The sequence below is a fragment of the Varanus komodoensis genome, unplaced genomic scaffold (genome assembly GCF_004798865.1).
Source record: "Varanus komodoensis strain SLA01 unplaced genomic scaffold, ASM479886v1 scaffold59_1, whole genome shotgun sequence".
Taxonomy (NCBI): Eukaryota; Metazoa; Chordata; class Lepidosauria; order Squamata; family Varanidae; genus Varanus; species Varanus komodoensis.
In genome coordinates this window covers 1720672-1735049 of record NW_025336221.1, presented here as the reverse complement: position 1 = coordinate 1735049, position 14378 = coordinate 1720672, and the positions used below count along the sequence as shown (strand labels likewise).

General features: G+C 37.8%; 1 protein-coding gene across 12 annotated transcripts in view; it reads right to left on the bottom strand.

Moving 5' to 3' along the window:
- The window catches only part of CEP112 (centrosomal protein 112), a 289816-nt gene that overhangs the window by 193611 nt on the left and 81827 nt on the right, over positions 1–14378 (bottom strand). For all 12 annotated transcript variants that reach the window (XR_006416568.1, XM_044449448.1, XM_044449445.1 and 9 more), the window contains 4 exons: positions 8803–8957; positions 7838–7967; positions 7251–7343; positions 5214–5273 (listed from right to left, as the gene is read on the bottom strand). Coding sequence is in view for 11 of the 12 variants with exons in the window: in XM_044449448.1 (XP_044305383.1) it covers positions 5214–5273; positions 7251–7343; positions 7838–7967; positions 8803–8957 (438 nt within the window). In the remaining variant the exon portion in view is untranslated. The remainder of the gene's footprint in view (positions 1–5213; positions 5274–7250; positions 7344–7837; positions 7968–8802; positions 8958–14378) is intronic.

The following is a 14378-nucleotide window of genomic DNA, read 5'->3' as shown; positions in this document are numbered from 1 at the left end:
TTACGAATCGCTCCTTTATGAATCATCTCAGTGACTTCTTCCAGGAGGGATGGAGAGGCTACTGTATACCGGATCAGGCCAGAAGGTGGCACAGTCTCAAATTCAATTTTATATCCATGCTCTACGGTGGTAAGAACCCACCTATCAGATGTGATGGACTACCAGATGGGGAGTCAGCTTTGCAACCAGTCCCCAAAGGGAGAGGGGAAGGTAGAGTAAAGGAATGAGGAATGGTTCATGCATCCCATCAGCGTTGAGGTTTATCTGCCTCTGGTTGGCACCTAGGTTGTTGGTATCAAGGCACATTATGTCTTCAATTCCTTTGTTGTCTGTCTGGCGATACTGTTGACATCCCAAGGGATATGGTTGATGGTAAGGCTGGTACCAGTATTGGGATCTGTTCCATGGCCATTTACGTCTCTGCTGGGAAGGATTTTCCATGCGATGTGCAGTCAGATGAGCTATCTGGATGTTCTCAAGTTTGTCATCCATCTTCACATTAAACAATCAGGAGCTGTCAAATGACATGTTCTCAACACGCTGCTTGCTCTCTTGTGGCAGATTAACCAAATCTCAGCCAGGTGTGATGACGAAGGGCGACAGCACCAACGAAAGCCCTGCAGTCACAATCGACATGATGTCTCGCCGTGTTCAGCTGTTGTCTGGAAAGCTGCATTTCCTTCCCAATAAATAACTGGGCCAGTTCCCTTTGCTGGTCCGGGAGGAATGCAGTGAGGGATTTGATCTTCTGCCATAGAAAAAATTGATAGTGGGCCATGGTGGCCTCGTAGTTAAGAACTAAAAACCAAGTCCCATTGCGGCGTAGATCTGCTGAGACATCATGTCAATCTTTCTGCCCTCCTTGTCAGCTGGAGTTGAATGTTCATTGGTTTGTCTGCTTTGGGAGGACTCAATCACTATCGAATTCGGCTGAGGGTGTTTGAGGAGGAACAGGATATCTTACTCTCAAATCTTATACATTGCCTCTAAACGCCTGGAGGTGGGATGTGGGTGGTTCGGGAGCTGCCAAGTATCGGTCATCGCCTGTCACAGAGTGGTAATAAATGGCAGAGCGATGGACGATGAATCCTCTTTACGAATGATGTCGTAAATGTTATCTTGGTTGGCATCTATTCGCTGTTGGATATTTATCTCTAATTATTTGTCATCCACAAGAGTAGCTCAGAAAAGCTACCCTGGGAGTCACCTGAAGACCCAGGGTCTTGGGTAGGGATAACAGCGTCGGGAGTTGTGGAGGCTTGTTGAATCCAAATCGGATTGGTAAGATGGAGTGGGTGAAGACCCATCATTGGTAGACAGGTAAGCACCACAGCAGAAGTTGACGGGACATCCCTTGACACTGAGTGAGGGGTGGAGTGATGGGGACACATTGGTGGTCATGGGTATTATCCATATGGCGGGTAGTAATTCCATGGGTAAGGTAGATCAAAACGGCTGGGGTCAAATTTTCTGTATGGTAGAGGAACCCAGTACTGCAAAGGTTGTGGTGTGGAAGGCTGGGGTGGTAAGAGGGACAACGGGTGTTGAGGTGCCCTCGGAAAGCCCTCTGGAGATGACTGGGCTGCATGCGTAGGAGTGAGCACTCTCGCAGGCGGATGGTCTATTTATTTATTTTATTTATTTAAAACATTTCTATGCCGCCCCATTCGCCGAAGCCTCGGGGCGGCTCACAACATAAAATTAAAATATATACATTCAAATATACAACAAATTAACAATATAAAATAAGTCGCCCTGGCCAGATAAAATAAGCAAATAATATTAACAATTAAAATGACGTTTAAATAAAAAGGTCTTCGCCTGGCGCCGAAAAACAAATAACTGTCTAGGGAGGAGATTCACAGATCTCCTCATCAGAGATTGAACTTCTCGCAATGAAGTTGTAATCTGTGGAGGCGATGATGGAGGTGTCACCTGCATAACTTATTTGTGGTTGGTGGTACAGCTGGAACCGAGATCAGGACTGAGATCGGTGCGGCAGTCAGCTCAGAGTGAGGCACTTTACCATGCTTTTTGTGCCGGTGCTTGGATTTGTCAGGTTTGTCCTTCTTAGAATGCTTGGGTTTCAATGACTCCTCAGACCCAGCATGCTACCTCTTTTCCTTATGTTTACAGGGAGGAGAATTAGAGGAGCATTTTCCATCCTTGCCAACAAGATCCCCTCCGGAAGGGCGAGGGGGGATGGATTTCAGTGGTCCCGAAGCCATGGAAGAGCTGGCCTCAGTCAAGATCTGCTACATGGCAACCAGTGCTTGGTCCCATAACATTTTTCACAGCCTATTCTCGCGATTTTTGCGAGGCTGCCTGGTGAACAACTGGCAGTGGCTGCACTTGTCAGTCCTGTGCCTTTCTCCAAGGCAGAGAAGGCACAGATCATGAGGATCAGTGGAAGGTATGTTGGCTCCATACTGAGAGCATTTATGGGAGGCTGCCCGCTGTGCCATCGAGAACAAGAAAGAAGAAAAACAGCAAATGGAGATATAGTTTATGGGAGAGAAGGACAATAGAGAGGATTATATATACAAACATACATACATACATACATACATACATGGAAGGGGGGGAAAGAACAAGAAATAAAGGTAGGGGTTTGGTAAGGGATGAACTGGGTTTAAAGTTGTAAAGTGGAATTTAAGTGAAAAGTTCAAGATTTAAAAGATTACAATTGAGAAGACGAGGAGACAAGCAAAGAGAAAAGACCCGAGGCATGTCGAACAATGGTCGCGAGCAGACTGGGGAAAGGGTGGGCACTCCAACCATTTATACTACAAGGTGGGGGGGGGGACGTAGAGTTCCCACCAAAAACTGTTAGAGCTATTAAATCTTCCCGGCAACAGGCACTGCGCAGGCGCAGCACCCATAATGTGTGATGCACAGAGGTCACGATGAAGAAATTATATTTGCAAGCCACTCAATGGTACTAATTTTTCCATTTAAGAAAATTAAGTGTAATGTAACTGATGATGGTCATCTTACATATCTGCAAATGCTATGCTTGGTTGCTACCAATTCTGCTATGTGAAAAAATTGTTATAAAGCTAATTTTCCTTTCAAAACTTGTAAATCTTCCAGGCAGGGAATGAAGCAAATATGACCTCAATGATTTTGTCTAAGGCCAACTAGGTGTTATGTTTGTATTATCTTTTAATACAGTTCAGATGCTACATGAACATGTCCATTTCACACAGGGATGGCAGAGAAATCTGCAACAGATTCAAATTAATTCAAATTTCTATTAATACAATGTACAGATTTCAGAGAGAACAAGTTTCTTCCAAGTCATCTGGATTTGTGGACCTTTTTTAACTTTTGGAAAAGATCTATAGAACTTTCTTTGCACATATGCTCATTCAAGCATGAACAAAATTCTCATCCAAAAATCCTATTTTGTTAATAAGCAGAACAAATTTGTACCTCTCTAGTTTCATGTCATGGTTTCTACTGTAAATTTAAGGATAGTTGCCACTGAGTATCAAGTGTAAATTCCTTGCTTAATAAGCTATGACAAATAAAGTTTAAAAAAAGATTATTACAGTTGTGTGGCAAGTAATCTTAGCACAAGTTACTACTAATGCATGTCATTTAATGCTTTGGGAAAAGTTACCATTTTTAATGGTTCACATCTAAAACATGTATTGAAGCAATCCTGTTTTCCTTTTTCTAATACATTTTCCAGGTCTGATCATCAGATACATCACAGCTGCTGTTTGTACATTCAATCTCCTTGTTGCATATACAGAGGTGGTTGTGTACTCGCTGCTTAGGCGTAAAACGTATACACTAGCTTTCTGCATATCAGAAAGTCCATATAGAGGTATGTATAGCCTAACAGCAGAACTGTACTGAAAATATTTGTTCCCTGGCTGGTATAAATAAGCATCTACAGTGGGACTGGATAGTCGAGCTAACATAAGCATTATTAAATCTTAAGAAATAATAGCCAAGTGGCAGCCATTTGATCCAAATCCAATAAATAACACACCTGAAATACCTGTACTATCTTGTACATCCTAGAAAAGCAAAAACATTTAAGTTATCCCCACCCCTGTTCAATAATGAGGAAAGGCATTCTTCCTGAGCAGAGACTTCTTGAACTTGCATGGCTTGATAAATCTGTGGGCTTTACGTACAAGGGGAGGTAACAGCCTTCTCCTTTCCTTGGTTACGGTGAAATATCAAAGTTATCAAATATCTACTGCTTCCTTCTGTAGAAAGAAGTTGGGTACTATATCTCAGATTAGGATCTTGAGGAATTGAGGAAGTCTTATGACTGAAGGGAATCAACTAAAATGATGAAATGGTAGAAAGAAGATGACAACAAATATATTTTGGTGTGTAACTCATCAGATGTTCCATTTAGATATTGCTACCTATATGGCTTAAAGGGAACTGAGTTAGGGTTAGAAAGGTTTAATGAGGATCCTTTAGGCTTTAAATATTTTTTTTCACTCTGAAAGGGGAAGAATCTCTTCCTTTCTGATCTCTTCCATACAAACACCATTTTCTGGATCATTTCATATCACATGACTTTTCCCTAGTTAGCTGTAGAGGAGCCCACATACATACACTCAGTCATGTGTAAAGACCATTTTTGTGGATGCACTTTTGAGAATATACTACTAACTCAGTAAGAATACAGCCACCAAAATAGGCAGCTGTAGGAACTTTATTCCTGATTTTTCCCTACATGAGTGTAGACAGAAGTGTGAGAAAGTTGTGTGAAAAATAGCATCTCACCATTTACTCAGAGGTACGTTATATATTCTACTTTGGAATAACGAATAATGACCCTCAGTAAAGTACTTCTATTAAAATGGAAATTATTTGTCAGCAAAGTAAAGTTTTGAGAAAAATATTTAGTAGACCTTGTTCCCAAATATAGCAAAGTATGGCATCAGACTGTCATGAGCAATACTGTCTCACAAGACAATTTAATTTGTGATTAAAGATCTAGGTAATGAACCTATTCATTAAACATTTTAAATCATGTACAGTAAAAACAATTTAAAAAGAAATTAAGGATCTTCAATTTGTATCCTTTGTAGGAAGATTAATTTTATCTAAGTGAACTCAAAAATCAGGCAGTAACATATTTCTTAGTCAAGTTAGTTGACAGTAAACATTAAAATGCTTATTGTTGAAAAAACTGGTTGTTAGCTTCTATACAATCTAAATGAACTTCCCTTTATTACCTTTTTTTCATGAGATCTCTCTAGCTGAGTTTTCTCCTGTAGAAATGTCTGCTCCCGATCCTGAAAAATGAGATGATCATGAAAATTAACACTATATTATTTAATAAGAACTTTTAGCATAAACTAAAGCAGAGGTCCCTAACCCTTTTGGACCCATATGCATATGGGGAAATTTGAGGAAATGCTGTAGGCACTACCACAAAATGCTTAATCACTGAACTGCCATTCTGGCATCTGTGGTTTTTAGGCTGCATCTTATTCAACCTTGTTTTTGTTGTTGTTGTTGTTTTTGGTTTGTTTCATGTTTTCTTTAACAGCATTTCTTGAATAAGGGGCTTTCTACATCTAATGCTTCATTTAAGCATATATTCTGGCAATATCAAGTAGTTGCTTATTTTGTGAAGAAGATTAACAGACATATTTTTGTACTGGATCAATATTTAATATTCACTGATGTACATGCTTTTAAAATTCTTTACTTGCTTCTTGAAAATTAACAAATGATCAGTGTAAACAGATTCTCTGTGACCTTTTGACAGCTAAAAGACTGATACTACAACACTGGAAAACTCACCTGCAATAATGCAATGATAATGCAAGCTTACAAATTTTTCACTGGATAAGCAGGTGGCATATAAATTCCAACTTCAAACAGATAGTTATTTGGCTATTTAAGCCACTCTTGCTAAAGCCTATATGTACTTGCTAGAAAGCTGTATGCCTTTCATATGTATTCATTGCTATGAGCTCATATACGTATATTTAAAAGTTGTGTTTATTTGCTTGCTTTTTACAGTCTTGTGGATACCAATAGGCAGCATGTTGGGCACCCTGGCCTAAAAGTTCTGTTCAGAGAATTGGGAAGGTATTTCAGTTATAAAGCACTATATCTATTTTAACAGGAATGAAAAACTGGTTAAGAAAATGGGTAGGATGATGAACTGAAGGTGTCATGAGTTCCAGTTTCACATTAGTGCTATGCATACTGGCTTCTGCTATAAATACACTGAAACAGAATTTGCTTCCCTCACTGCAAGTTTAATCGTCCAGAAACACTGTCGTATTTATTTATTTATTTAAAACATTTTTATGCCGCCCCCATCACAACAAAGCCTCAGGGCGGCTCACAACAAAAACAAAAAATACAAATATCTGAACAAAACACACTAGGGTAGATTGCAATACTCTACTACATAATGGTACTTTCCTGACTCACTACCTCACCACACCTTCCTGCACGGCCAAAATCTGTTCCAGAGGACTGAGGAATCTTCTGGAGCAGTGGCGTGACATTAGAGTTTGGAGCCTGCAGAAACCATGAAAAATTGGCAGGGTTCTCTTGTCCAAGAGAAGATATTAGTATCTACATGTCTCAGTTCAAGCCACTGAGTACATTTCTTCTATTTCTACACAGTCTTAAGACAATTACTAAAGAAGTAAAGGTGAAATTTATTTTTCAGATTCTCCCAAGGAATAGAATGATCAATAGCTTCCATAAATTATAAGATTAATCTACTTATAGTCAAGACTTGCTAATGGATAAGGGAAGAGAGAAAATGGGACACCAGAAAGCTCTGAAAGAGATGCTGCAAATGTACTGCAAAGAAACAAAGAACAGGAGCCAAGAATAATTTGGACAGCAAGGAGAACACAGCAAATACTGATTTGTTTGAAATATAGCAGCAATGTGACAAGTTTATGCTAATATACTAATTTATACAAATGTAGCTATCACTATGTAAGACAGACACAGGGATTACTTTCAACTTCACTGTATGCTTCTCTTTAATCCACTGATATATATGCTTTTCATATCAGTTCAATAAGCAAGGAAATAAGACAAATAGCCCCCAAATTTCTTTAAAGGGCTTAGCCAGAAATAAGAACATATTCCATTATTTCTGGTGTTGAGTGATTGGCTCACAATGTTACCAAGAACTCCGGAAACTCTCACTCAAGCATTCTATTCATAACAAATCATAGGAAGAAGTAAAAAAGGGTTCATCATTTTTCCTAAGTGAAAAATTCAGGGCTCACCCTCAGCTGTTGCTGCCTTTGATGTTCTGATTCTAGTAACTGTTGTTTTAATTGAGACACACACTGTTCTAATTCTTCAATCACATCGGATGCCTGCAGGGATTTAACAGAAAAGGGAATGTTAGTCTTCTATTAACTCTGGCAGAAATAACTCCCTTTTTTCAAGTTATGCTTTAAAGGGAATGGGGAAAGATGATCTACTAGGAAAAAGATACAAAAACTTTTACATTCAAGTCTTGTACATTTGATTTCTCCTTAAAATGCAAATACTATTATAGTCATGATTGAATTTCAAACACTGCACTGACTGGCACCTGATTAAAAACTGTGCACACATTTCAGAGATACTATCCTCTAAAACATGTAATGTTCCTAGCTTAGGCTTCAGCCTTGTCAACATGCCTGGATATAAGCACATTAAGGCAAATGAGTAGACTCAGTTGAGTAAATTAAATTCACTCATATTTATGTAAGTGTATGCAAGATTAAAACCCCAGAAATTTATGCTGAAAGCTTTCTGCTTTATATATATTGTTGATATATAAGCCTATCTGTCCATATTCATGATTGTATACATCTAAACTTACCTTCATTGCAGAAAGAGCATGTTCCTGTTTAATCAAATTTAGGTCAGCATCGTATTTGGATTGCAGTTGGTGAATGTTTTGCTCATATTCTTGCACCAAACGCCCCTTTTCTTTTTGAAGTGAATTACGCCTGCAAATATTGAAAGGAAAACTAGGTGGTGATATAATATATAGCATAAGTTTCTCTTCCATTAGATATTTTACAATGTGAACAAAATCAACTTTATTTTCATACTTGAAAATAGAATGAACCCAGATACTGAATTGGTTTTGTGAAAATACACGAAATAAAATGAGAGATTACACATACTACTGATAATAGATAAACAGGGCTCAAAATACCCAGTCAGGGATACCAAATTAGTCAAGATACCTCTAAATTCACACCTTTCAACAAGGAGTTAAATGAATGGAAACACCAGTCAGAATAATGCCTGAGATATATTCAGTTCAAGACTTGTTTATATACTCCCAGGGATTATTTTGTAACTGCTATCTAAAGAATACTACCTTGGTCCAACAGAACAGGTTATTCAGGGGTCATTCAACCACATCATCTTGCTATCTATCTTAGATTATTTACAGAGTCACAGTATTGTTCTACTGTGAACTTTCCCAACTATGGATGAGTCTTGGTGAAACAAGACAAGAGACAAAATAGCAGCCCTTCCAGAAGCTTGAAAATAAAAGGAACAGGTACATTACAAGTCTAATTTTGCTTGGTATTAATAACTTTTAAATCACTTTTGATTCACTATATGAATGTGTAAACAAATCAAAACACAGGAAATTATTCCACAATAACAAGTAATTGGCAAGTAAAGTATGACAAACCAACATTTATGGAAATTAAAAATCAACTGCTGGGATCCCTTTTCAGTTACTGAGTATTAGCACTCGCTAACTAGCAGTATTGTATATACATTTATACCTGGTACACAAAGTAAAAGTACTTCATTAAATACCTTGCTTTGACTTCTTCAAGTTCTGTGCATATAGCCTGGTAGGATTGTTCCAGGTTGTTCTTTTCCTGAGATAGTTTTTGATGCTGTAAATGACTGGTTTCAGCTTCCATAGTCAATTGATGAACACGGGCCTCTAGCTCTTTCACCATCTGGTTCTAAATCAAGTTAAAACTATTAGGAATAAGTACATATATACCCTGGCTTCTTCTCCAAAGTTGATTCACCACACCAAAAAGATTCAAATCAAAGCAACAAAAACTTCACAAATACACCAGTTTCAAACATAATAGTAACAATTTCCAGTGCTCTCCACCCAGCATAATACCTAGTGGGCTGCCAGAGGAAGGTCCAAGTATTTCATACCTCCAACTTAGTTTCCACACTGGGTGTGGAAAGAAAGAACTAATCACTTTGTCTCTTTTTTGAGCAGTGTGCTTGCCTAGATAAGATTCCTAGCTGTATATGGAAAGCATGCAAGAACTGAGAAAACAGGCTGTATTACATTCCAGAAATATGAAACAAAATATATAAAACACATTCTTTTTGTTAAAAAAAAGTTTGTGTGACATAGGACTGTGAACAGGAAAAAATATTTTGAATCACTGCAACCAAAGGAAACTTAAAACCTCCATCAATTCACTGTTAGTTTACTGTGTATAACTGCAGTAATCTCTGGTCCAAGTATGCAATCTGAAGATTTTTACTGCTTATAGAAAAGCCAGATGAAGTATATTTTTGAAAAGTCGCTTACGCTATTATTTTTTGAAACACAAGCATCACATTAACAATATTTTTAATTCACAATAATGTATTTTAATAATATTTTTTCAAACAATGTATTGTTTCAAATTTTAAGGACTCCGTATGTTTCAACAAAAGTCAATCAAGTTTTTAATTATAGGATTTTCAGTAGACAGTACAGAGTAGTATCCTGCTCTTCTTAAACAATGGCTTTCAGATATCCTATATTTAGCCTATTTGACCATATGATAAGCTCAAAAGGATATCCCACTTGGCCATTTGGAGAGAATTTGACAAGAGAAAAAAATGAGAAGAGTGCTAACACAACTTTTCCTTTTTGAAGAAACTATCATCAATTCATAAAAAATACAGAGAAAACTGAAAATACCCAAATTATCATTTTAAATGTTTTGATAATGAATCCTGATAACAGGAAAAATAAAATTAATCTCTCAAAAGTTTTCCTAATATTGTTGATTTCATACATTTTATGAACTATTCATTATGTACTATTGAAGACTTCTCGCTACAGCAAGAATGAGCTTAACACAATGATGCTTATTACCACCAATGTAAGTGGGTTCAATTCCAATGTTTAATGTGAAAAACACTTGAAGATTAGAAAACCTTTCCAGAACAATGTGGTTTGTAGTCTATGCAGGTACCCACAAAACAAACACACAACCCAACACCAAAGAAGCCAGAGAAATTATTAAGGACAGTTTAAGGACCTGCCAAATCACAGCTGGCAAGCCATGCAATAGACTATTATACATGCCAACTTTACAGCCCAGTTTATATGGAAGTTTGCAAGCATTACAGTAGTATCTGCACAAATGCAGTGCTACAAATTGTGTTTTCTTACAATTTAACTTCCATGAATTCATACTTTTCAGGTCCAAATCCAAGTAGGTAGGGGTGCCTCAAGCCTTCAGAGACTGGTCCTGTGCTGCCTTATGAAACATCTGAGCTTCCTGTATTGCTAGAGCAGTCCTCCTATGAATTGAATCATGTCTGTCTGTTGCTTGTAAGCAAATACAATTTCTAACTTTGCGCAATGTTACCAAGTCATGGGACAATATCTTTTCAGGAATCAGCCTCAAATTCCGATTTCCTGGCTTAACTCTGGATTTAAAACAAGGTGGATAAACTATGATCTAAAAATGATAGTTTAACTAGAAAACTTTTAAAATCATATAAAATACATTTATCTCAAATGTACCTTTACAAACAGTTACAATGAAGTCCCATCATAAACATGCCACACGTATACTTGTTTCGTAAAAATGAATTAATAGCTATGTCACATTCTCATACACTGGCAAGAATATGAGAATTCTTTAGTGTTCCATCTCAGCAAAAGGGCTCTGTTCAGTCTATTACCAGCTCTTGCTTCTGGAAAATTCTGGACCTAATTTGGATCAGGAATATAAAGATTGCTATATGCACTTTAACCCTCTGCCTACAATTTATTTTACTACCTGACGTCTTTTTGGCAACATAAGGTGGAGATGAGGGAAGCCTGATAGCAAAGGAGAAGGGACTAAAGGGTTAAAGGCTGCTCACCCCCATCCTACATATTTGGGTTCCAATCAGTTCAGCCTATGATCACATTCCTTAACTAATGGAATAAACATTGCACATTAAATGTGGCAGATTTCCTCTACAACATTTGAAAACACTGGTATACTGGCTGCATTCTAGATTCAAAATGAAAATGAGCATGCATGACATAACTTTGTAAGTAGCTGCTGCCACACCCTTTAATAGGAAAGTTTTTACTTTGGAATCACTACTCAGAACTTCAGGAAACCAATAAACTTTTTGCCTCCTCAGTAAGCCTGAACATTTTACTAAATGTGAAAGAAATATATGAAAAGCAGTGCTGCAAAGGAATAAAGGGGGAATGTGCCAATTTTCAGTACATTTTAATTTGTTCTTCCTGTGACCATTTTTGTTGGATCAGTTTTGCACAAATATAGCCCTCATTAGGTAGATCACAGAAGCCAAAACAGTCACTAGCTCAAATTAATAATGAGCTGAATGAAGGGCAATAAACTGAAGCTAAATCCTCAACATGGTGGCAGTGTAGTGGGGGTACAATGTGTTTTGAATGGGGCTGCTTTCTCCCAAAAGGATCAACTGCACAGCTCTCTCTCTAGGACCTATAATTACTTTTTTATTATTGCATTATTATCACTATTACAATGCTGTGTTGTGCTTAAGATGTTTTGTTGAATATGGAAGTGTTTCTTAAGCATTTTATATGCACAGAAAAGAAAAATATATAAATATGCTAAGGCAAACATTTGGCTTACTCATGTGATCTGACTTGTATACAAATTCAACCTAAGGACATTCTCAGGAATGGAATTCATCCATAATCCAGGGACTCCCTGCAGAGGGGGAAGGCTTCAGCTCTTCTTGGTGCACTTTGCTCTCCACGGCAGCACAATAGTGCTTCTCCTGCCTGCTGCCTCTGCTCTGCTCCTGCCTGTTTCCAGGGAGAATAACAGCACCAGGCTGGGGGCTGATCATGTTCAGTAAATAGTTTTTCTAAATTGATAAAAACAGCTTTGTTTAAAAAAATCGTGCTTGAAGTAAAGGACTTCAATGGATCACTGAGCGAAGTGCAGATGGGGACATCTCCATTACAACTCTCCCACCCCCACACATACACCCCACCACCACCTCACTTCTTTCTGTTGAAGCTGGCTCTTGAGACTTGAATCTTGCCTCAAATATTTCTTGCAGTGACTTCAGACTCAACTTGGACTTGAAAGTAGACTAGAGACTTGACTTGAGACTAAGAGTAAAGGACTTCAACACACTGCTGATAACTCTTTAAGTTTCTGAAGACTTCTCTAGAGAACTGTTATTTGCTACATGTGGTTGTGAAGGACCTGCACGTAATCCACTCTTCCTGGCAGAAAGTGGTGTCTAACTTAACTAAATACTGCATATTTGTCTGTATTGGGACCTTCCTGAGTCTGGTCCCTGAAGGCTGGATCAAACACTATCTTCTACCAAGAATGAGTGGGCAGACAGTACAAGGCATGAGTAAGAAAGAGAATCGCTCTCTTGTACACTACATCATGAATCTGGCCTATTGATTTTTTTCTTTAAATTCTACTCCTATGTCTTAAAAAGGCCATCAAACTTCAATTATTGTAATCTGAAATATTCACCATCCTGCTTCCCTTCCACTTGTTGGGATTTTTTTCTGATGTTCCATTTTTATTCTCCATCAGGGGATATCATATCATATAAGGTGGAAAATTATTAGCGATCAATGCGAATGAATTTTAGAATAAGCCACCATACAGACCTATTTGCTCAACAGTCCTGGTCCAAAACTAGAAACTGTCAAAAGTACAAAGAATACATATACCTTACCCTCCAAAGTGGCCACCTACTTAATAAAATAAGTATCTTTTGCAAAAATATATATTCATATTTATTCAATGTATATGAATAAATATAACATATTACTATATGTAATTTTGTGTAAAGGTCTCTTTTCTCCTGATAGACCTACATCTAATCGATGAATGTTTATTTCAAGTAAATAATTTGCAAACCTTGTACTCTTAAAAACCTAATACTTCATGAAAAAGAAGTGGGAGGAATCTGAAATATTAAGAGCAACTAATTTTCAGTGAGTCTAACCTTTCATCTTAAGTCATGCCTTCAACTCTATCTTGCTTAATTATTAAAATCAGGAACTGCTGTGCAGGATCTGTCTGCTTTTGATGGGTCTTAAATTCAATTCTGCTGACAGCCTGTGTTCATTTCTTGCCATATTTGTCATTACCTGTGACAAGTCTCAAATGCTGTTCCCCCTTCTAATCGAATTTCCATTAGCAACAGAATCTAAAGTTTGGAGGAGGTTTTTACAGGCAAAATAAAAAAACTGGTCACTTCTCCAAACATGCAACAGTAACACTGCCTTACAGCTCTAAGTATAAAATTCATCTCATAAGTAGTCCAGAATGAGGGCACTATGAAACAAAACCACTTGGTTGAGGAAGAGACACTTCTGCAATGGATTTAGTAGTCTAACACCTGTTTTATTCTATTTATTTACTGTAAGCGGTCCCGAGACATTTGTTGGGATAGAAATGCTTTTAACACACACACACAACGGCTAGAATTAAGAAATCAAGTACTGACATGTCACGCAAGATGAGAAAGTTTGCCATACGGAGGAGGAATCTTTCTGAGATACTGTCTGTTCTTTTTCAAGGACCCTACTCCCAACATGCGCGCATGCACACACACACACACACACACGTGCATGCGATGCCAGTACACTCATTTGATCAGATCCATCAATTTTTCACCAAACACTACTAGTGTGTGCCATCATTCCATCCCATAATTCTGGAAGCAGAAGAAGCTGCTTCATACTGGAACCCTTGGTTCATCTAGCCTAGAATTGTTAATACTGACAACCTTCCAACTTCTCTCAGGTTTTCAGGTAGGATTCTTTCCTAGCTCTACCTAGAGATGCCTGTCACTGAATGCGAAGTACGCACTCTACTTAGAGCCCCTGTAAATCTAGAAGCCTTAAGTCATTATATGTAACTACAGCTGGAATAAAATTTCTGATACCAGAAGTATGCTTAATGCTGTAACAGTACAAAGAAAGCTTTCACTGTTTCAGTGAATTTTCAAACCATGTCACTGGAAGCAACAACCACAACCCAACATAATCTCCATGATTTATATCTCCTAAATGGTGCTCAAGGCAAGTGTCCCTGCGTGAACATCTAGAGATCACTAGTGACACTAAAAATAAAATTATCATAGTTTATTTAAACTGATTTATTCCC